This window comes from Labeo rohita, chromosome 10 (genome assembly GCF_022985175.1).
Source record: "Labeo rohita strain BAU-BD-2019 chromosome 10, IGBB_LRoh.1.0, whole genome shotgun sequence".
In the NCBI taxonomy this organism is placed as follows: Eukaryota; Metazoa; Chordata; class Actinopteri; order Cypriniformes; family Cyprinidae; genus Labeo; species Labeo rohita.
The window spans coordinates 11,976,975-11,998,366 of record NC_066878.1 but is presented as its reverse complement, the minus strand read 5'-3'; the positions used below and the strand labels follow the sequence as shown (position 1 = coordinate 11,998,366).

Below are 21,392 nucleotides of genomic sequence, written 5' to 3'. Positions count from 1 at the left end.
CACGTCACTGTTTGATTGTTCACAACTGTCTCCCCCTTGTTTAGTCTGTGTATTTAAGTTTGGTTGTGTCCACTGTTAGATTGTCGCTTCTTAAAGTCTTTATAACGTCATATCAGTCAGTTTACGTTGTGTTTGCGTTTGGTTCCCTGCTGTTTCCTGTCCGTTCCTGTTCAAGTTTTGGATTATTTAATAAAGTTTCATGTTCTGGATCTCCTCGCTCCTCCTCATCATTCCCTGCACACGACGCCACTGTGACAACATTACCCCACATTAGCTATATATTAGAGTGAGAGCCCACTCCACCAGGGGTATGGCCTCCTCTTGTGCACGGTCCAACTGGTCTTTGCTGTCTACCTCTCAGCAGGTTTTATAGCTTGGACGTCCCTCCCCTTCAGGGATGGATTTTTTGTCTGCCTAACCGGGCCTATGACCCCATCAAATGTGAAATTATAAAAAAAATTGCATCATAACTTAAATGAATCAGCAATTAAAATGTGTATTCATGAGTTTAAACTTTTTAAGGTACAGTTTACTCGTCTATTTTAAATAAATTTACATGAATTTAATCTAGTTTTTCACCCTTAACTTCTTCAGAGAGAGCACTTTTCAATGTAAAGTAGTTTACGTCTTCCATGACAGTCACCTTTTCATCACTCCCCTTTTAACCTTATAATAGCATTTTAAATAATCAAATAGTAGCAGGTTCCTGGTATAATCATTAAACTTCTGACAGAACAAACCCCTTGTGTACATACAAATACTTTAAACATTTTCACATATCAGGAAACACACTAGGAATAGAATAAGGTCTGCCTCAGGAAAGCTTTTAGTATTAGTTACTTGTTAACTTTTTTTTTTTTTTTTTTAGTTGGTTTAAAAAAATAGCATACATTTAGGTTTATTTTAGAACTTTTACTTCCCTTCACTGGAACTATCTGAAAGTGAATGAAGGCATTGTTTAGAAAATGCACATAAGATAATCTAATTTAAATGAAAACAATCAACATTGTTGAAACAAATTAGTGTGAAGTTCTGCGGTGAGCTGAAGTACCTTTATGCATAAAAAAAAAAAAAAAAAGTTTCTTTCTGTATAAATACTGTCCACACAAATACAGCTGAGGGGCACTTCAGGAGAGAAACCAGTGTTAGTTTGTTGGCATCTTGACAACACAGAATCTGTCAGTAAGTGAATGAAAATATAAAAATGAGAAAAACTGGGAAAATGTACAAAGAAGATGGAAAAATCACTCATAAAAGCACTGATAATATCTATGAAAATATTGCTGCTACAAAAGGTAAAATTGGACAAGAGACCACAGACAGTAACGCAACGAGAATCCGGTCATCTGAATTCACAGGTACTGAGATTACTTAAGAATACATTTCATCACACAACTTAATAGCAGCAATTTGCCAGGAATGGCTTAAAGGCACATGAATTTGCTCAGTTTTCATGCATTTAATTGATGTGTGATGTGTCAAGTGCGGAAATAAAAAGAACAACACCATGTTTGTTCTTCAGAAAGTGATTCAATGAAGATCAGAATCTACAGAGCAGCTGTAGTGTGTTTGGTGCTGCTGTGTGTTCTTCTGCTGACCGCAGTCATAGTGATGTGTTTCACCTTCACTCAAGAGATATCCAAGAATGAAAAACTGACCAATGAGAGAGAGCAGCTGATACTCAAGAACACAAATCTGACTAATGAGAGAGAGCAGCTGATACTCAAGAACACAAATCTGACCAATGAGAGAGAGCAGCTAAAACAGGAGAACAATGACCTTCAGAGGTGTCTTGGTAAAGTGGGTGAGTTTCTTTGTCTTTTTTGTAGTTGCTATACCAGGAACATGCTACAGAAACATCTGGTTAGTATTCATAGATATTTGCACATCAAGAGTAGTTCTAGTGCACATGAAAGCTTCAAAAGAAACCCAAACCTAAAACCAATTTAAAGTGTAAAATGTAAAGAAAGTACAAATGTTTCCTCTTTTTATGGTCGCAGAACATCATGTAAAGTCCCTGCTGTGTTAAGTGACTAAATTTAAAATAATTATTTTATCTCAAGTATGTGCGAGTCAAGTTAAAAATCAAGATGAACAACAATACCAGTCTAAACTAGTACAATTTGGAAAATTGCTACAGTAACAGTGATCATACTGTTCAATAACTTGTTGTAGGATATTTACACTAAGTACAAATTATATTAGATGCTATTTACACAAACTCTAAATTACACTAATTGCAAGGACCTAGATAAATAAATAAGAATTTCATCAAATAGTTGTGTATATGGTTAAATTTTTTGAAATCATAAGTTGATGCTCCCTTACTCTATCCATGAAATCAACCCTTAATCATAATCAGATTGAACCTGCTGATCACTTAAGGTGTCCTCAAAGGTCTAGGAACAGTTCTGAACATGGTAACAATATGAGCTGCATGCTTTACGGTCGATGTTCCAACCCGTCTCAACAAGAGGACACCTCATTCAGTTTTAATCATAAGCCTACAGAATACCTCCCAGGCACTTTATTTAATTTAAAATAAGCACCTCTCTAAGGTGGTTCTGCTTACCATAGGCATAGAGAAGAAAAATGAGATCGGAGACGGATTTAAACATAAGTCAGTTAAATCATAAACTAAATCCACTGTTCTTACAATCCACACCACAACTCCACTTACTAAATTTGTTTCTTTTGTAAGAACGGTGGTTGAAAATAGCCATTACCATGAAGTCAGACTATTTGCACCCAGTGTAACTTGATCAGTTTGTAAAAGACTGCAATATATAATAATTGGTTGTTTGCACAGATGGATGGATTTACTATTTACTATTAATGCAGTTTTTACTACATGTCCAGTGAAACGAAGAGCTGGACTGAGAGCAGAAGATACTGTACAGAGAGAGGAGCAGATCTCGTCATGATAAACAACAGACAGGAACAAGTGAGTAAAAGATACTGCATGTGTGAAATGCATCCACTGTCAGTTTAAAATAGAAATGTGTTATTGTTTAATCTTCTAAGGAATTTGTTAGGACCATTTCTGGCGGTAATTTAGTCTGGATTGGTCTGACTGGCATTGCTGTGGAGGGAACATGGAAGTGGGTTGATGGCAGCACATTGACCTCTCGGTGAGAAATCACGGAAATTAATTGTTTATTATTAAAAAAAACGATCCTCACAGTCAGTATCATATCACACAGAAAGCAGCACTGAACATCTAATGCTGATCTGTTGATGCAGGTTCTGGGCATATGAGTCCTATAATCACTACATCAATGAAGACTGTGCTGCAAGTTATACCTTATCGTGGTATATTTATTCATGTAACACTGTTCTTAAATGGGTCTGTGAGACTTAAATGGATTTTCCACACTGTACTGTCCTAGGAACAACATATAATGTTTTTTTTTTTTTTTTTTTTTTAACATTACCCAAATGTAATATTATAAAATGTAGGAAATGGGTATGAAATGTAATAGGAAGGGATGAAATGTAAATGGATTTTAATAAATACTTGTTCAGGGACTTTACAAACACAAGATTAACCTGGTGAACATTAAGTATTTTGTTGAGAAAATAGGTTTCCTTTCGATACTACACTCGTACTGCGTCGTTAGACGCTATGGGAAAAAGTCCTTTTTTCTCCTTGACCGAAGCCTTTTTCATAAACGCAGTGCAACTGCACGGCCATTGGATCGTGCAGAGAAACGAAACGAGCCAATGACTCGGCAGCGGTGCTGCACGAGCCTATGGCGAAGATGCCCGCCGAAGCCCGCCAGAAGGGGCGGGGTCAATGGCTATATAAGCGGCCGCTTCGCCATAGGGAATCAGATTTCTTCTCCTTCAGCGACGATTCTTCGCTTACGAGAACGAAGCCTACTCGCCGTGACAAGCACCTGCAAGCGGAGTGATTCTGCAGCTGACTCGCCGCCCGCTGACGCCGGCTGCAACGCATCCTCCCCTGCCGCCATCCGGCGATTTTCTCGCGCTAAAAGAGCAAATAAGGCGTTGTTTCAAATGCCGCGCCGTTTTTGTCGTGCATGCAAGGCCCCCTTGCATGCTGCCGACAATCACGGTGAGTGCGTCTCCTGCTTGGGGCTTCCCCATGCGGAGGCAGCACTCAAAGAGACGGATTGTCCCCATTGCGGGGATATGAGTCTCTCCTCTCTGCGCTCACGGATAGCGTTCTTTTCAGAACGCGACTCCGCCCCTCGCGCCCTCCCGTTTCCTTCTTCACAGGAGCCTGTGAAGAAGAAACAGCGGGGTAGAGGATCTCAGCGCTCGGAGTTAGGTGAGCTCACGTCGGCTCAGCCCCGCGTGCCTCGCCTTCTCCACAAAGAGAGGGTTCCCCTGTGCTCTTCACCCGCCCGGATCTGTGTCCCTCTGCGGCTGCGAGCGACATGGTCTCCTTCGGCGGGAGTGAAGATGACATGCTGGACAGCATGTCACTGGCTGCTTCGGATGCTGAGGAGCTGTCGGGCTCGATCAATGACCCCGCCCCCCTGCCATCCGCCGACACCAGCGATCCCAGGTCCAAGACTGGCATGGATGCCGAGCTCTTCCGCGTTCTGACCAGAGCTGTGGACGAGCTGGGATTGGAGTGGTCTCCTCCGGAGGAGCCCCCACGCAGCCTCCTCGACGAGTGGTTCCTGCCGGGGCGCCGTCAGGCCCCTCGCCAGCGGGCCTCTCCGTTCCTCCCTGAGGTCCACGAGGAACTCACCAGATCCTGGCGCGCCCCCTACTCAGCGCGCCTGCGTGCCTCGTCTTCCTCCGCCCTCACGTCTGTCGACGGCGCCGAAGACAAGGGTTACGAGAAGCTGCCTCCCTGGATGAGTCAGTGGCCGCCCACCTTTGCCCGCCCACTGCCATCGGATGGAAAACCAAGGCTTCCCACCCGTCTAAGCCGTGTAGGACGACTTCGGCTCTCGCCGGACGCGCCTACACGTCGGCCGGACAAGCTGCTTCAGCTTTGCACTCGATGGCAATTCTCCAGGTGTTCCAGGCCAAGCTTCTCGCCCAATCAGACAAGTCTGCCTTGGACCCTGCCACTTTGACAGAGTTGCGAAGCGCCACGGACCTGGCTCTGCGCGCTACAAAAGCCACAGCCCAGGCGATTGGCAGATCCATGGCCAGCTTGGTCGTGCTCGAGCGCCACCTTTGGCTCACGTTAACGGAGATCAAGGATGCGGATAAGGTTCCCTTTCTGGATGCCCCGATCTCCCCCACAGGTCTGTTTGGGCCGTCCGTGGAGGGATTCGCTGAGCGTTTCTCTGCGGCACAAAAGTCGTCCCAGGCTATGCGACACTTTCTGCCAAAACGCTCGAGTTCCACAGCTGCTTCCGGGCGCCCCAAGTCTGCACCGCCCCAGCAGCCGGTGAAACCCGCGTCTACGACCCCTTCTGCCGCTGCTGCCGCAGCCCAGCCAGCCAAGGCCGAGCCAAGACTGCGCTCTCGCTCTGCTAGACGTTACCCCTTCCCCAAGCGTCAGGGACCGCGTCCTAAGCTGGCGTTGGATCCGGCGCCTCCGTCGTCGTCCTAATCCAGGCGAAAGGAAGAGGAGGGGGCAAAGTCTCGCGCTGGCCGGACCACCCCCCAAGAGGCCTCTGCTGAACCTCCAAGCACCTCGCTCAATGCCGGGTGCCGAGGGCGGTGTGTTTTGTGTAAAAGCTGTTGTGAATACTGGGTCCATGTGTCTTGCGCCCATACAAACAGTCGCTGTGACAGCGAACAAAATAAAACACAAACATCCTCAAAAAGAGAGCAAATTTCCTCTTCCAATCATAAAGGGTGTCTCGTGCCATTGCGATGGCCAACCGCCCGAACCAATTATACCCTTGGCCACTCGGGCAGAGGCCTGGCAGGCCATCCCCGGAGTGTCAGACTGGGTATTGGGGATAGTAAAAAGAGGCTACTCACTCCAGTTCGCTCGAAGGCCCCGCGTTTCAGCGGCGTGGTCCCCACCGTGGTGATGAGCAGGGACGCTCACGTCCTGCGCTCAGAGGTGATGATATTGCTGGAAAAGGGCGCCATAGAAGTGGTCCATCCAGCCCAGAGCGACTCGGGGTTTTACAGCCGCTACTTCCTCGTCCCCAAGAAGGATGGGACTCTTCGACCCATTCTCGATTTAAGACGCTTGAATCAGGCCCTCATGAGACGGCCGTTCAAGATGTTAACTCTGAAGCAGATCCTCTCGCACGTTCGCTCAGGGGACTGGTTTCTCTCGCTGGATCTGAAAGACGCATACTTTCACATCCAGATAGCCCCCATCACAGGCGATTCTTGAGATTCGCCTTCGAGGGAGTGGCTTATCAATACACGGTCCTGCCCTTCGGCTTGTCCCTGGCTCCCCGCACGTTTACGAAGTGCATGGACGCGGCTCTCGCCCCCCTGAGACAGAGGGGAATCCGCATCCTCAACTACCTCGACGACTGGCTCGTTCTGGCCCAGTCGGAGGAAGAACTGTTGTCTCACAGGACCCTTCTCCTCAGCCACTTAGAGTGCCTAGGACTCAAGGTCAATTTGCCCAAGAGTATGTTGCACCCCAGCCGGAAAATATCGTTTCTGGGAGCAATTTTCGATTCAACTCAGCTGAGGGCTATGGTTGTGCCAGAGCGAGCTCTGTTAATACAACAATTAGCGGGTTCGTTCAGGGCCGGAGCCCGCTTCCCCCTCAAGCGGTTTCAGAGAATGCTAGGTCTTATGGCCTCGGCATCCCCAGTGCTGGAATTGGGCTTACTACGTATGCGACCCCTTCAGCGTTGGTTGAAACCACGAGTTCCGCCTCATGCATGGCGTCACGGCCGTCTGCATGTCAATGTGGACCGAGCTTGTGTGAAAGCCCTGGCCCCCTGGAAGGACCTGCAATGGTACAAAAGGGGCGTGCCCTTGGGTTCGGTCTGCAGAAGGAAGGTAGTCACAACGGATGCCTCCAACAGGGGTTGGGGGGCGTTGTGCGATGGCAGCCCAGCCTTCGGCCTATGGTCAAAGGCAGAGGAGGGATTTCACATCAACTGCTTGGAAATGCTGGCAGTATGTCACGCCCTCTGCGCCTTCCTGCCAGATCTGAAGGGACACCACGTACTGGTCCGCTCGGACAGCATGACTGTGGTGTCTTACATAAATCGCCAGGGGGGTCTCTCCTCCAGACTCCTCTTCACTCTGGTGAAGGATCTTCTGGAATGGGCTCAGTGCAACCTGGCTTCATTGAGAGCGGTTCACGTGCCGGGCAAACTGAACCAGGGCGCGGATATGCTATCACGAAGCAATGTCCCCTCGGGAGAGTGGATGCTTCACCCGCAGACGGTTCAGAAAATTTGGGAGGTCTTTGGCAAGGCAGAGGTCGACCTCTTCGCCTCAAAAGACAACTCTCATTGCCCAATATATTTTTCGAAAGAGAGAGATGCGTTGGCCCACGATTGGCCCAACCTCCTCCTGTATGCTTTTCCCCGACGTCTTTGATTCCTCAAATACTCAAACGAGTCAGGGAACAACGTCACAAGCTCCTCCTGGTGGCCCCGCTTTGGAGGACTCAGCCATGGTTCCCGGAGCTATGTCAGCTGCTTTGCGCAGCCCCTTGGCCGATCCCCTTGAGACGAGACCTTCTCTCTCAGGCGAACGGGGCCATTTGGCATCCCCAGCCCAATCTATGGGCCTTACACCTGTGGTGTTTGAACGGGAACCTGAGAACCTCTCGGAAGGAGTTTTGAACACAATCTCTCAAGCTAGAGCTCCGTCTACTAGGCGCCTCTACGCTTTTAAGTGGTCCGTTTTTTCCACCTGGTGTTCCACCCGTGGAAAAATCCGGTTTCTTGTGACATATCTGTGATACTGTCTTTTCTCCAAGAGCTGTTGGATAAGGGTCGTTCCCCTTCCACACTCAAGGTCTATGTGGCTGCTATAGCGGCCTCTCATGCCCCAATAGCAGGCCAGTCGATTGGCAGGAACAACCTGGTTATTCGTTTTCTGAAGGGGTCTAGAAGGATGAATCCTTCCCGCCCCCACACTATCCCTACTTGGGACCTATCCACGGTTCTGAGGGCGCTAAAGAGTTCCCCCTTCGAACCGTTGTCGGATGCAGACCTTAAGACCCTGACACTTAAGTCCGCCTTGCTGCTAGCCTTAGTGTCAGTCAAACGTATAGGAGATCTGCAAGCGCTCTCTATAAGCCCCTCCTGCCTTGAGTTTGGACCAGGCGACTCTAAGGTCATCCTGAAACCAAGGCATGGTTACGTGCCTAAGGTGCCCTCCACCCCGTTTAGGGCACAAGTGGTAACGCTCTCTGCTCTTCCCTCTTCGGAAGGTGATCAAGAGTTGAGTCTGCTCTGTCCTGTTAGGGCATTGAGAATGTATGTCGAGCGATCCGCCCCCTTTAGGAAATCGGATCAGCTCTTTGTATGCTTTGGTGGCCGCAATAAGGGACAACCGGTCACAAAGCAGAGACTTTCTAGATGGATAGTTGATGCTATCTCCCTAGCCTATTCCTCCTTGGGTCTAGAATGCCCCGTCGGAGTGCGTGCCCACTCAACAAGAGGCGTGGCCTCTTCCTGGGCGTGGTCTAGTGGTGTATCCATGGCAGAAATCTGTGCGGCGGCCGGCTGGGCCTCGCCGTCCACATTTACTAGGTTCTACAGCCTAGACATCCCCGCCCTACAGGCGGGAATCCTTTCTGCATGAGTAATCACAGGAGAGCGATTCTCGACCAGACCTTGTTCTACTCGTCACTAGGGCCGTTGGGTCTAAGTACGGGTTCGGTCGTTCTCTCCATGGCATGGCGTTTATGGACCGGTTCCCATAGCGTCTAACGACGCAGTACGAGTGTAGTATCGAAAGGGAACGTACTCGGTTACTATCGTAACCTCGGTTCCCTGAGATACGGGAACGAGTACTGCGTTACGGGCCATACCATGTCGCTGCACGACATAATCGTCGCTTCAGTCGAAGTAACCTGATTCCCTATGGCGAAGCGGCCGCTTATATAGCCATTGACCCCGCCCCTTCTGGCGGGCTTCGGCGGGCATCTTCGCCATAGGCTCGTGCAGCACCGCTGCCGAGTCATTGGCTCGTTTCGTTTCTCTGCACGATCCAATGGCCGTGCAGTTGCACTGCATTTATGAAAAAGGCTTCGGTCAAGGAGAAAAAAAGGACTTTTTCCCATAGCGTCTAACGACGCAGTACTCGTTCCCGTATCTCAGGGAACCGAGGTTACGATAGTAACCGAGTACGTTTAGTACTGTTTGGGAAACACTTGTTATTCTGCAACAGTTGCTAATATATCAAAATTCTTTGTTTTGAATACAAAGGGTTTTTTTTAACCATGAAAGAAGTAGAACTGTCTTATTTTTTTTAACATAGACCAAGGCATTTTAAACAAAGAAATAAATGAATGAATGAATGAATAAGTAAAAAAATTCTGCTGTTCACTGTAAGAATAGAAAAATCGTTTTTGTCAAGTTTACAGAAATGTCCCTCACCCCTAAAAGCCTTTAGCTCAAATACTAAAGCATGGTGTTAGCAATGCCAACATTATGGGTTTGATCCCCAGGGACAGTGGCGGAACTAAAGTTTTTTATACAGGGTGGCCAAGGCTCAAATAACTTCAACCTGGCATAAAAAAGCATGAATAAATCCTACAATTGTTGATTATTTCACATTAGCTGTACATTATAGTAAGAGCCCACTCTACCAGGGGTATGGCTGCCTCTTGTGCATGATTCAGTGGAATGTCTATTGGCAACATCTCTGCGACAGCCGCTGGTCCTTGCTGTCTACCCCTCACCAGGTTTTATAGTTTGGGCATCCCTCCCTTCAGGGACCTATTTTGTGTCTGCTTAACCAGACCTATGACCCCAGTCAAATATGACATACCAAACAATTGCATCATAACTGCAATGAATCAGCAATAAAAGTGTGTACTCATGAATTTAAGCTACAGTGTTTACTAATTTATTTTAAATAAACTGACTTGAACTTCATGTAGTTTCTAGTTTTTTTTTTTTTTTCACCCTTTCCCTTGTCAGACTTTTCCATGCAATGTAGTTTTGTCTTCCATGACAACTTACCTTTTAACCTTCTGATAGCATTTTGATTAATCAAATAGTAGCAGGTTCCTGGTACAATCATTAAACTTCTGACAGAACAAATCCCTCTGTAACATACTGAGGTGAGCTGAACTTCCTGTACATACAAATACTTAAATCATTTCCACACATCAGGAAAAGAGTAAGGGCTGGCTCTGGAAATCTGCTTGTATTAGTTGTTTGTTATGTTTATTTGTTAGTTGGTATCTAAAACAATATATAAGCCTACATTTAGGTAATATTTTAGGACACTCTTGTCTTCACTGGACCTCTCTGAAAATGAATAAAAGAACAACTCAGAAAATGGACACAGGAGTGGGACAAAGAAAGACTGATAATATCTATGAAAATGCTGATGCTATAAGAGGTGAAATCACAATGGAGATAGAAGACTCGAACACAACAAGAATCCAGCCATCTCAACACACAGGTACAGAGTTATGAAAAATAATAGCACAGGAACAAACCATCAAAGAGAGTGAGCAGTTATGTACCTGTGCTGTATTAAATGCTAGTGTAGGAACTAACATCATGTCTGTGTTGCTCAGGAAGTGATTCAGTGAAGATCAGAAACTACAGATCAGCTGTAGTGTTTTTGATGCTGCTGTGTGTTCTTCTGCTGACTGCAGTCATAGTGCTGTGTGTCCAAGTCTTTACAAACATTGACCTGTTTCAAACCAAGTGCCAAAACATCATGGAAGAAAGAGACCAACTACTAACTAAGATTACAAATCTTTCACAAGAAAGAGACTGGCTGCTAAACAAAAACACAGACTTGGCAAATGAAAGGGATGAATTAATATCCAAGAATAACAACACGACTAAACAAAGAGACCAGTGCAATCAAGAGAAAAATGAAATATTGAAAAGTCTTCATGAATTCGGTAATTATAAACTTTCCTAAAGCAAGAACAAAAATATGGTTTACAGAATACATTATGTATAGATAAACTTGTCTTGACAGATGGATGGATTTACTTTAAATTCAGTCTTTACTACAATTCCTCTGAGAGGATGAACTGGACTGAGAGCAGAAGATACTGTACAGAGAGAGGAGCAGATCTGATTATTATTAACAACAGACAGGAACAAGTGAGTGAAAAAGTTTGGTACAGGTTGATAGGTAGTAAATTAAACATCTTATTTATAGTGATTAAAAAAAAAAACTGTTACCATTGCATTTCAGGATTTGTTTTGTAATGGTGGTGTAGTCTGGGTTGGTCTGGGTGACAGTGATGAAGAGGGCACACGAAAATGGGTTGATGGCAGCACATGGACTCCTAGGTGAGAAATCACTGAACTGAACTGATTATTATGTAATAAATTATTCTCACAGTCAGTATCATATCACACAGAAAGCAGGACTGAATCACATCTAATGCTGATCTGTTGATGCAGGTTGTGGGATCCTCAAGAGCCTAACAGTTGCATTGGAATAGATGATGACTGTGCTCAAACTGATTTACCAGGATTGTCTAATTATCCATGTGATAATGCTTTTAGATGGATCTGTGAGAAGAGCATTTTAACCCCCATACTGCCCTAGTAACATCATATACCTTTTGTTTAGATAGATCAAGTTCATTAAATATTTGTGTATATCTATATATGTATAATATATGTTTTGTATCATAATGTGATTGGATGAAAAAAAAGGGCAGAGAACAGATCACTATATTCCACCCTGTTAAAACTTTACATTTTAACTCTGCCTTTCCTGATTTGTGCTCATCTGCTGTTTCAGCAAAAAAAAAAAAAAATAAAATAAAAAATGGTTCAACACCTATATAGTCACCTATGGTTTTGCTTTACATGTATTGAAAAAGGGGTCAATCACCTCAGAAGTCTGTCATAACAGGAAACACAGTGACAACCTATAACCTAGTAGTGCATCTTACCATACTAGTACACTTACCAGTAATGCTTTTTGCGAAGAGTGAATTTTTTAAAGAGGCAAGTGAATGAGAATTTAACTTTGATAAAATGTCACAGTTTTTACGTTTAATCATTTAACATCATATCTGTGGCGTTCAGGAAGAGACTGTGTGAAGATCAGAAGCTCCAGAGCACAACATAGCAACAATTTGTCAAAAATGACTTAAAACACAAGCATTAGCTCAGTTTCCATGCTTTCTATTCATATGTGCTGTTAAGTGGATTATTTTTATACCGTTCTTTAAATTTCACGTGTAATGTTATCGCGATTTTTGTGATTTAAAAAAAAAAAAAAAAAAAAATTAGAAGTAATAGGCTGTTTTCTGTCCTGTTTTGACCCCCCTCATGAGAGTGCTGTTTGACGTGGCATAGCGGATTGCAGACTCTGAAGTAAACGCCCACTGCTATGTTTGGCTAATAATTGTGTATGTTTGACAGCCTACATTCTTCATAGATGGACACTGCTGTGATTTTAGGTTTTTAGGAAAAATGCATATATTATCAGTAAATATCAAATGATATGTAATAACAGACAAAGCAATAGTGACCACATAATAAAAACAGTTACTCACACTTGTGTAGTGCGACATTCCTTGTCGAAACCAAAATAACGGCACAAAATCGTCTTTTAGTTTTAATCCTTTTATTCAAATGTAAAGGCTCCAAAAATATAAAAAATTGTTATCTAAAAAGCCTTTGCATAGAGTGTGAAACGAGACAATGAGTTGACACTGTAGTTGCTATGATACGGAATATCCGCTGAAGTAATGGCAAAACCATCGCAAATTTTCATAACAATAATATGGTAGACTGGCAATTCAGTCTGTTAAAGACATAAATACTCGGAAACAAGCAATTTTAACTTCTCTATTGTTGTTCAATCATAGTACAAGCAGAGTGGTCAGTGTTAGTCCCGCCCCTCCTCCACTCTGATTGGTTAGCTGACTAGAACGTGACAGTGATTAGCGCAGTGTTTTACTCAAAACACGAAGATTGAATGCTCAGCATTCAGCACGAACGAGACGGTCAGTGCACGGCACGCTCCTGGCATTTTAAAAAAACGTTGCTCTCCTATTTAGGAGTGCTAAAAAAATATGCCAGCCGTGGGGAAAAATGCTTTGGTGGACGCACAATCACAGAGAGACACGTCTCTGATGGACAAATATGTACAAAAGTATGTCAAAACACCTGTCTTGACTAGCAACTTCACAGCTTTAACAATGCTTAATCTATATTTAATTTATACAGTGGAGTACAGATGCCGATCGACGGGACATATTTTAACCAATCTCTGTTTCAAGCTTCCACATGAACTGCACGCAATCATTTTTCAAAATGTCATGTGTGTGGAAATATTACGAACTCTTTAAATATCTGTTAACAAAGGCCAGACACGCTGAAGATGAATGCAAAGAGAAAAAAATACTGGAAATGTTATCCTAAATATTGAAATGGGGGTTTATAGGAATCTATCTCAGCAGGGCACTGCTTTGTTTACAGTGGTAACCAAAGACACGATGTATCACTGTTATTCCATAAGCGCCACCTGCTGGCATAGACTGAATTTGCATTCTTTCAGTCTGCCATTTTTCCCTAAAACAGGGGCGATTCTAGGATTTTCATTTTAGGGGGGCTTAGCCCCCAATGAGGGTTCACAGACACACACCTGTTTACTGTACAAACAAAATTTTACTGTTTGCATTTCTAGTCCAACTTTTTTAACTCAAGTATACAAACCTCTTTTATATTACAGTATAAAACTGTAATATGTTTTATATTGAAAGCTAAATTCTTAAATGAAAATAGCAACATGATCATTTTAACAAGCATGGGTTCATATGTGTTAAGGGCTACATTTTTACTGAAGGAAACAGCTGTGGTGTGATGCAGGGGTGAGCGCAGCGAAAACATTACAGTAGATGTGAAACGACTGTTCCCCATGACATTTTGTAAACTGCATTTTTGACAAAGAACTGCACAGATGCAGATATTATAAAAATCTATTGATAAACACACACCTTGTCCCCTCTGTTTCCTGCTCTGCGTCACAGCGGTCTGTGGATTGAAGAACGCGCTGAAAGACAGGGAGGAGCCGAAGTCTGTCAACGTTTTCATGTGAAATGTAAAGGTGACTGAGGCAATCACGAATTTGAGTACAGTTTATGGAGCTAATTGCAAAAGTTTTTGAGTGGAAATTTTAACGGCCTAGCAACACCCATGCCCTAAAGCATAATTTAATTCGTAATAAAATAATAATATATTTATTTTTTTTTAATATGTGTCAGGCTAATCGTTTTTGCTGTGGTATCAAAATTGAATTGTACAATTGAATTGGAATGTAAAATTTTGGTGTCATCTAAGATAACATGGATCAAAAATAATGACAGTAACTATTTTATAATTTTGTGACAGGGCCAGTGAAAATTTTAACAGGGCAAGTAAAAATTTGAACCACTGACCTGACCGGGCCAACAGAAAAAAAATCCTTAGTGTTGAGCCCTGACTGAACTGTTGTGTCTGCATCTGATGTTTTCCATGAACAATAGCAATATAGCATAAGTAGGGTCTTTTGATAACAGTGCAATTTACCACCTAAACTGCAATTACATGAGAATGTGTCTAGCAGTTCTGTATCTGTCAAGTGGTTTGCGGCCGGTAATAATGGTGAGAGATTTACTAAACATCATATCTGATATGCTCAGGAAGTGACTTCAGGAAGCTGCAGAACAGCTACAATGCGTTTGCAGCTGCTGTGTGTTCTTTTAAACATTTAGCAAATGAGAAAAATTGGTTAAACAAGATGGTGATGATCTGAAGAGGAATGTTTACGAACATCCTATTGATTCTATATACATATTTTGATATAATAACATATTACATTCACACCCACAAACACAATATAGGTTTTCATTATAATTATACACTTTAAAGTTAAAATATCTGTATTGTTTTTTTAGTCCTAATATAATAATAATAATTTCTAGTCATTTTTATACAAGTTAACAGATTTACTTCAGATCGCTCTAAAGTTAAAGTCACAATGATGACAATATGTATTTTTTATGGAATATTGCTGTATTTTTTATTATTTATTATAAATGATTTATCTTTTAAATTGCACATAATTTAAAACAACTTTCTCTCCCTCTTGCTCTTTCATCTATTCTCTTCTCTAATGACATTTAATGGAGTAAGGGTGGGACAACCTGTCAGTCACATCCAGCCATCCAATCAATTTCTGATTAACAAATTCAGGTCCCGTCAAACTTTTTTTTCTTTGAGAAAATCTTTCAACATTAAGAAACTGATATCACATGATATCCCATCTTCACAGGAACAAGGTACTGAATTGTTTAATGTTAATGTTGTTTAACGATTAAATAGCAGAAATGTCTGATATTTATGATGATGTGATCATTACTGAGCCTGAGAGAATTGAAACAAGCAGAGAGGAGATGGCGGTGGCCATCTATGAGAATCCAGACTATGTGAGAGATCATGATTTTAAGAGAGAGACAAGCACACCCCGACCACTTCAGCATACAGGTAATCACATTTGTTTCTTGCTCCAGAGCAACTATAGTTTGTTTGTTGCTGCTGTGTGTTCTTCAGATGCTATTATGGAATCTTAAGTTAGAAGTTAGAACCTTAAACACAACAAGTGTTGTTAGTTACAATTAGCAGCATCTGTGGAAGATTTCAGAACATGGGAAATTGAGATTTTAAGTTAGAGAAATGACACAAAACACCGTTATAAAATACATTTTATTTTAAAAATAAAATAAAATAATAATAAATTTGTTATTCACTGATAACCTTCTTCAGTGAGCTGCTAAACGCTGCAACTGAATTACTGAGTCGCTGAGTTGAACTAAATAACCAGATCAGTCCAGTTTATGATCAAACAATTCAGATCATGAACTGAATCAACTTATTCACAGAAACGCACAAAACTATCGTATGACTTAGGACTACTTTTACGTTTAATTTTCATTTTCATTTCATCTTAATATACTATTTTCTTCCAAACTTTTGATTGAAAGGCCTGAATGTACATATTCATTGAAAGAAAGACTTATTCTGTGTCAACCTCATGTTAATAAAGTTCAAAATCTTTATTGTAGCCTCTGTGATCACTGTAACTCACACAGTAAACTCAGATCAGTTCTGTTCCACTGTTCTCACCAACTCCTAAAATAGCATCTAAAAGAAGCATAGAGGCAAACTAAAGAACACAGATGTTCAGCACTGTTAGTAAAATAATTTATAAGTAACTATAAGCAAGAATTTTTGATCAATTTCTGATCAGAGTTCATTAAGGTTTTTTTTTTTTTTCTCCAATTCTTGGTAAAAAGGGTAAGTTTCTTCATTCTATGTAGTTGGGTTGTGATCTCAGTAACTTTTCACTATATATTATACCAGTGGTGTTCCGTCCATATAAGCTCCGCGTATGCTCTGCATACCCTAGCCATTTTGAGAGAATGAGTTCACTGGACAGTCAATATAAACATGATTATAAGTTGATCCCTTGACATTTGAGATGCAATTTAAAGCTGGGAATAAGTATGTAAAATTATTTTTTTGCCAAACAGCAGTAATTTTCTTTGAATCTACATCAGTTACGGAAGCTTTCGGGGGAAGCGGAAGCTTTGGTGCCTCCACTCTATTGTTAAGACTCAAGTTTGTTACACATTCTCATTGGTTTGCTGGCATGCGGGGTATTTTCTGGTGAGAATGAGCGAGCAGTACATGAGCGGAACACCGCGCAGTGATGGTGGCTAGAAGAGAGTGAAACCTGCACGATGAACATATAAATGTTAAATGGCATCTAAAAGAAGCATAGAGGTCAACTAAAAAACACAGATGTTCAGCACTGTTAGTTATAGACATACCAATAAGTACATATCACTGCAGTTTTCAGAAATGAACACTGAGTGGAGCTAAAAGAGTGTTCAGTTTTTTTCCCATGAAGAGATGAACATACACGTTTAATGTGACGTTGGTTTTGTTTGTGTTTCCGCAGTTTGGACTTGAAATGTCCTTTGAGTGGAGCTATAACTCTAATGCTCCATGACATTTTAAAATAACATACCTTCTGCATTACAGCTAAACCTACCTGACAATATGAACAAAAGTGAATGTGACGTAAAGACACAATAGCAAGCATGCCGTTTTTGCTTGTTTTTCGATTTCTCATCTTTCAGCTCTTTCATCGTAAGTAATGTTTTTCACAGGATTTGTACCCAAAGATTCCACATCCTAAAGCCAATTCCATGCCGGCTGAGCTACAGAGCAAGCTTGTTATGTCCGAAAAGCAAAACATATGAAGCTGTAATCATAACTGTGTACGAAAACGATTACAAGTGTTCGCTGTTTTACTGCCTCTAGTGTTCATTTTTGTTAGAAACTGCAGTGATATGTACGTACTGATATGTATTTTGTACCCATAGGTACATTTTCTTCATGAGATTATGCAATTAAACTGTATGACATGACAGGATATCACATGCTCTTCTAATCTGACAGATTTTGCCCTACACTCAATTAGTCAAAATTAGATGACTACACAATAGAAACACACGAAGACAGCTTCTGCCATTTACTGTACATGACTGAGCAACACAAACACACATTTAGTATTTTCTATAAAAATTAAGAAACATTTATTTTCATTTCTGTCATCTTCAGGAGGTGCCTCTGTGAAGGTCAGAAGCTCCAGAGCAGCTGTAGTGTGTTTGGTGCTGCTGTGTGTTCTTCTGCTGACTGCAGTCATAGTGTTATGTGTCCACATCCATACAAACAACACAAACTACACGAAAGAGAAAGACCAGCTACTAACCGGGAATACCAACCTCACAGAAGAAAAAGGTGAGCTAATAGAGAATGAAAATCTGCTGAATAAGAGAAACCAGCTAAAAAATCAACTTTCAATTCTTGGTAAAAAGGGTAAGTCTCTTCACTTTATGTAGTTGGGTTGTATATATTTATATTTTTTTCAGCTGTTTTTCCTCGCCGATAATTTTCGGCACCTGAAAATGCGGTGCATTCCTATTAAAAATAGCTAACATGCAAGATACAAAGAAAGATCTGAGAATGATTTTATCTACAAATTAAGTAGAAAGATAAATCTACACCTGTCATGGTGTTTCTTATTTGTTGTTTCTAATTTTGGTCTTTCAGCCAGTGTAACAGAAATATAGTGTGTACTGTATAGTGTGCTCCTTCAAGTAAAAAGAAATAGCATGATATTAAAGTAAAATGAATTAGTTGAATTAGTTTAACAACTGATTTAAAACATTAAAGGAGTAATACACCAATAAATTTGCAAATTAAAATGTACTCACTGTCACACCATCCAAGATGTAGACGAGTATGTATCTTCATAAATCTTAGCATTACATCACTTGCTCAGCAGTGGATCCTCTGCAGTGAATGGGTGCAGTCAGAATAAGTCTAAAATGCTTAAGGAATGGTAAATCTCTGTAAATTTGTGCAGATGAAAAAAAAAATGCATCTACATCTTGGATGTCCTGTAATTTTTCAGCAAATTCATTTTTTTTTTTTTAACAGATCAATGCTCTGATGACCCCAAATGGATAACATACAAGCGTAGTTCCTACTACATTTCCTCTGAGTGGAAGAACTGGTTTGAAAGCAGACAAGACTGTTTGCAGAGAGGAGCAGATCTGATCATCATAAACGACAAAGAGGAACAAGTGAGTGAAAGACTGTGTTTGAATCAGTTGTGAAAACTGCTTATGGTCTAAATGTATAATATTTCCTTCTAGAGATTTGTTACAAAGGTTACTAGTGCAAACATTGTGTGGATTGGTCTGACTGACAGTGATGAAGAGGGGGTCTGGAAGTGGGTTGATGGCAGCACACTGACCTCTGGGTGAGCAGCCTGGTCTCAATTCTTAGTCATACTGTTGGGTAGGACTGGGCAATATATCGAATATTAGCGATAATATCACAATAATTTGACCAACAATGTAAAATTTGAAAATATCGTGAACATCGAATATTTCAAATTCAAGCATACTTTCCCAAAAGAACGCGCCGAACATTCAATATGACATCCCCTTACGTAAGAGACGTGAGGTGGGGTACTCTACACGCCTCTACTACGCGAGCTTTCATGAGTGTGGTTGTCAGATATCAAGAGTTCAAATCCCCAAATTAGAGCTTCGCTGTTACAAGGATTTTCTGCCTGGTGTTTTGCTTATTTTAAGCAATCTGGCAACCATGCGCACAAGCTCACTTTTCATTGCGGAAGCGTCGACAATGATCTGAAAACACCGACAAACAAGCTGGAGTTTAGCGATTAAAATGAAAATGTCACTTAACCAGTCTGTGTTCTGTCACGAGATCTCAACTGTATTGTTTGCGTCTGTGATCCCTGAATAAAAGCACTTACTCAACCGTTGTTGTTTGAAAAGAGAAACATAGGCTATTGCAATTTGGAATTACTAATAGAAATTACACTGTTATAATATTTTTCATTCACACTTTAGTTACATATACATGTGTTCATTTAATAAAAAACAGTAAGGGATCACTAGATTTTTTTAACTGCTTAAATTTGCACTAAACATTTTGAATTTACTTTGTAACAATAGCTGTTCCATCTAAATTGTTTTTGTTTTTTTTTAATAGGGGAAAAAAGAAAATCATGTTTTTTTATTATTATTATTATTATTTAAAAGCAACTGCATATCGAGATATATATTGAATATCGTACATTTTTGACAATATCGGGATATCATTTTTTTATTATATATTGCCCAGCCTTACTGTTGGGTACAAGAAGATATAGATAATTTAAACCAGGGGTTTCCAAACTCAGTCCTGGAGGGTCAGTGTCTTGCAGAGTTTAGTTTCAACTTGCCTCAACACACCTGCCTAGAAGTTTCTAGTATGCCTAGTTAGACCTTAATTAGTTGGTTCAGGTGTTTTTATTTGGGGTTGGAGCTAAAATTTGCAGAACACTGGCCCTCCAGGACTGAGTTTGGAGACCCCTGATTTAAACCATAACCACAAGCAATAAAAAAGCATTTTAAGCATTCCAAAGTTTAGTCCTATTTAGTCACTTATATTATACGACACATAAACATGAGCTGTTTTAATGATGATCTGTTGTTGTAGGATCTGGAGATTCTGGCGCCCCGGTGAGCCCAACAAAGCAATTGGAGATGAGGATTGTGCTGTTACTAACTTTGAGTGGGCTGACTATCCATGTCTTCACACCTTTGCATGGATTTGTGAGAAGGATTTAGAGGTTTAAAGAAAGCTGTTACATCAAATCTGTGCATCCAGAGCAAAGCAGTAACCAAACAGATTTGCTGTAATATGCAAAAATCTTTTTTATTATTATTGTAATGGATATTTGATGGTCAATTTAATAAAATTCATTTTTTTATAAAATTCAAAATTCATTCATTAATAAAAAAAAAAAAAAAAAAGTACTCATTTGTCAATGCAACCTCTTGTGTGTAATATTTCTCAAATTGTCCTTATTAAATAAACAGGGAACATGTGGTTTATCATAACAACTCATTCATTGAATCATTCTATACATCTACACTCACTGGGGTACTATATTCGGTACCTTTTAAGTACCAGGTTCTGCCTTCAGCACTGCCTTAATTGATCATTCTGGGCATCTGGAACGCTGTTCTTAATTGGATATGTGGGATTTGAATGGATTTTCCACACTGTACTGTCTAAGTAGCAACATACACTTTTAACATTACCCAAATGTAACATTACAAAACGTACGAAAACTGATGAAATGTAAATGTATTTCAATAAATACTTGCATGAACACACATGATAAACCTGTTAAACATCCCAAGTATTCTGTTAAAAAAAACAGGTTTAGTATTGTTTGGGAAACACTTTGTTATTCTGCAGCAATCTTTAATATATCAAATCTCTTTGTTTTGAATATCTTCTGATTTTTAATAATTAAAGTTTTTAGAACTATGAAAGAAGTAGAACTGTCTTTTTAAACATAGAACAAGGCTTTTAAAACAAAGGAATGAATGAATGAATGAATAAGTAAATAAATAAAACTTTTTTTAACAAGAAATTCTGCTGTTCACTGTAAGAAAAGGAAAAAAAAAAAATCTGTTAAGTTTACGGAAATTTTCGCCAACCCTAAAAGCCTTTAGCTCAAGTATTAAAGCATGTTGTTAGCAATGCCAGCGTTATGGGTTTGAATTCCAGGGACAGTGGCGGAGCTTGAGTTTTATACATGGGGTGACCAGGGAGTTGCCAAGGCTAATTCAGGGGATCCATAGACCATGACTCCAACCTGGCATAAAAAGCATGAACAAATCCTTTGATTGCTGTTTACTTTGCATTACCCCACATTAT

At 41.1% G+C, this 21,392-nt stretch overlaps 3 protein-coding genes across 8 annotated transcripts in view; 2 read left to right on the top strand and 1 right to left on the bottom strand.

Moving 5' to 3' along the window:
• Positions 1-21,392, bottom strand: part of cadm2a (cell adhesion molecule 2a) — a 572,131-nt gene that overhangs the window by 186,583 nt on the left and 364,156 nt on the right. The window lies entirely within an intron of this gene.
• Positions 10,220-11,907, top strand: LOC127172352 (C-type lectin domain family 17, member A-like). The gene is made up of 4 exons (XM_051121622.1): positions 10,220-10,963; positions 11,044-11,171; positions 11,266-11,363; positions 11,478-11,907. The coding sequence occupies exons 1-4, from the start codon at positions 10,678-10,680 to the stop codon at positions 11,623-11,625; spliced, it is 660 nt and encodes a 219-aa protein (XP_050977579.1). The 5' UTR covers positions 10,220-10,677; the 3' UTR covers positions 11,626-11,907.
• On the top strand, positions 15,086-20,556 carry LOC127172349 (CD209 antigen-like protein A). Its single transcript, XM_051121619.1, has 5 exons — positions 15,086-15,560; positions 17,703-17,882; positions 18,585-18,730; positions 18,803-18,909; positions 20,160-20,556. The coding sequence occupies exons 1-5, from the start codon at positions 15,404-15,406 to the stop codon at positions 20,296-20,298; spliced, it is 729 nt and encodes a 242-aa protein (XP_050977576.1). The 5' UTR covers positions 15,086-15,403; the 3' UTR covers positions 20,299-20,556.

Coding starts and splice junctions, on each gene's coding strand:
- LOC127172352 (XM_051121622.1), top strand. CDS start 10,678: ATGCTGCTGTGTGTTCTTCTGCTGACTGCAGTCATAGTGCTGTGTGTC. Junction 10,964..11,043: donor GAAAAGTCTTCATGAATTCG/GTAATTATAAAC, acceptor TTGTCTTGACAG/ATGGATGGATTTACTTTAAA. Junction 11,364..11,477: donor GGCAGCACATGGACTCCTAG/GTGAGAAATCAC, acceptor CTGTTGATGCAG/GTTGTGGGATCCTCAAGAGC.
- LOC127172349 (XM_051121619.1), top strand. CDS start 15,404: ATGTCTGATATTTATGATGATGTGATCATTACTGAGCCTGAGAGAATT. Junction 18,731..18,802: donor TAAACGACAAAGAGGAACAA/GTGAGTGAAAGA, acceptor ATTTCCTTCTAG/AGATTTGTTACAAAGGTTAC. Junction 18,910..20,159: donor GGCAGCACACTGACCTCTGG/GTGAGCAGCCTG, acceptor CTGTTGTTGTAG/GATCTGGAGATTCTGGCGCC.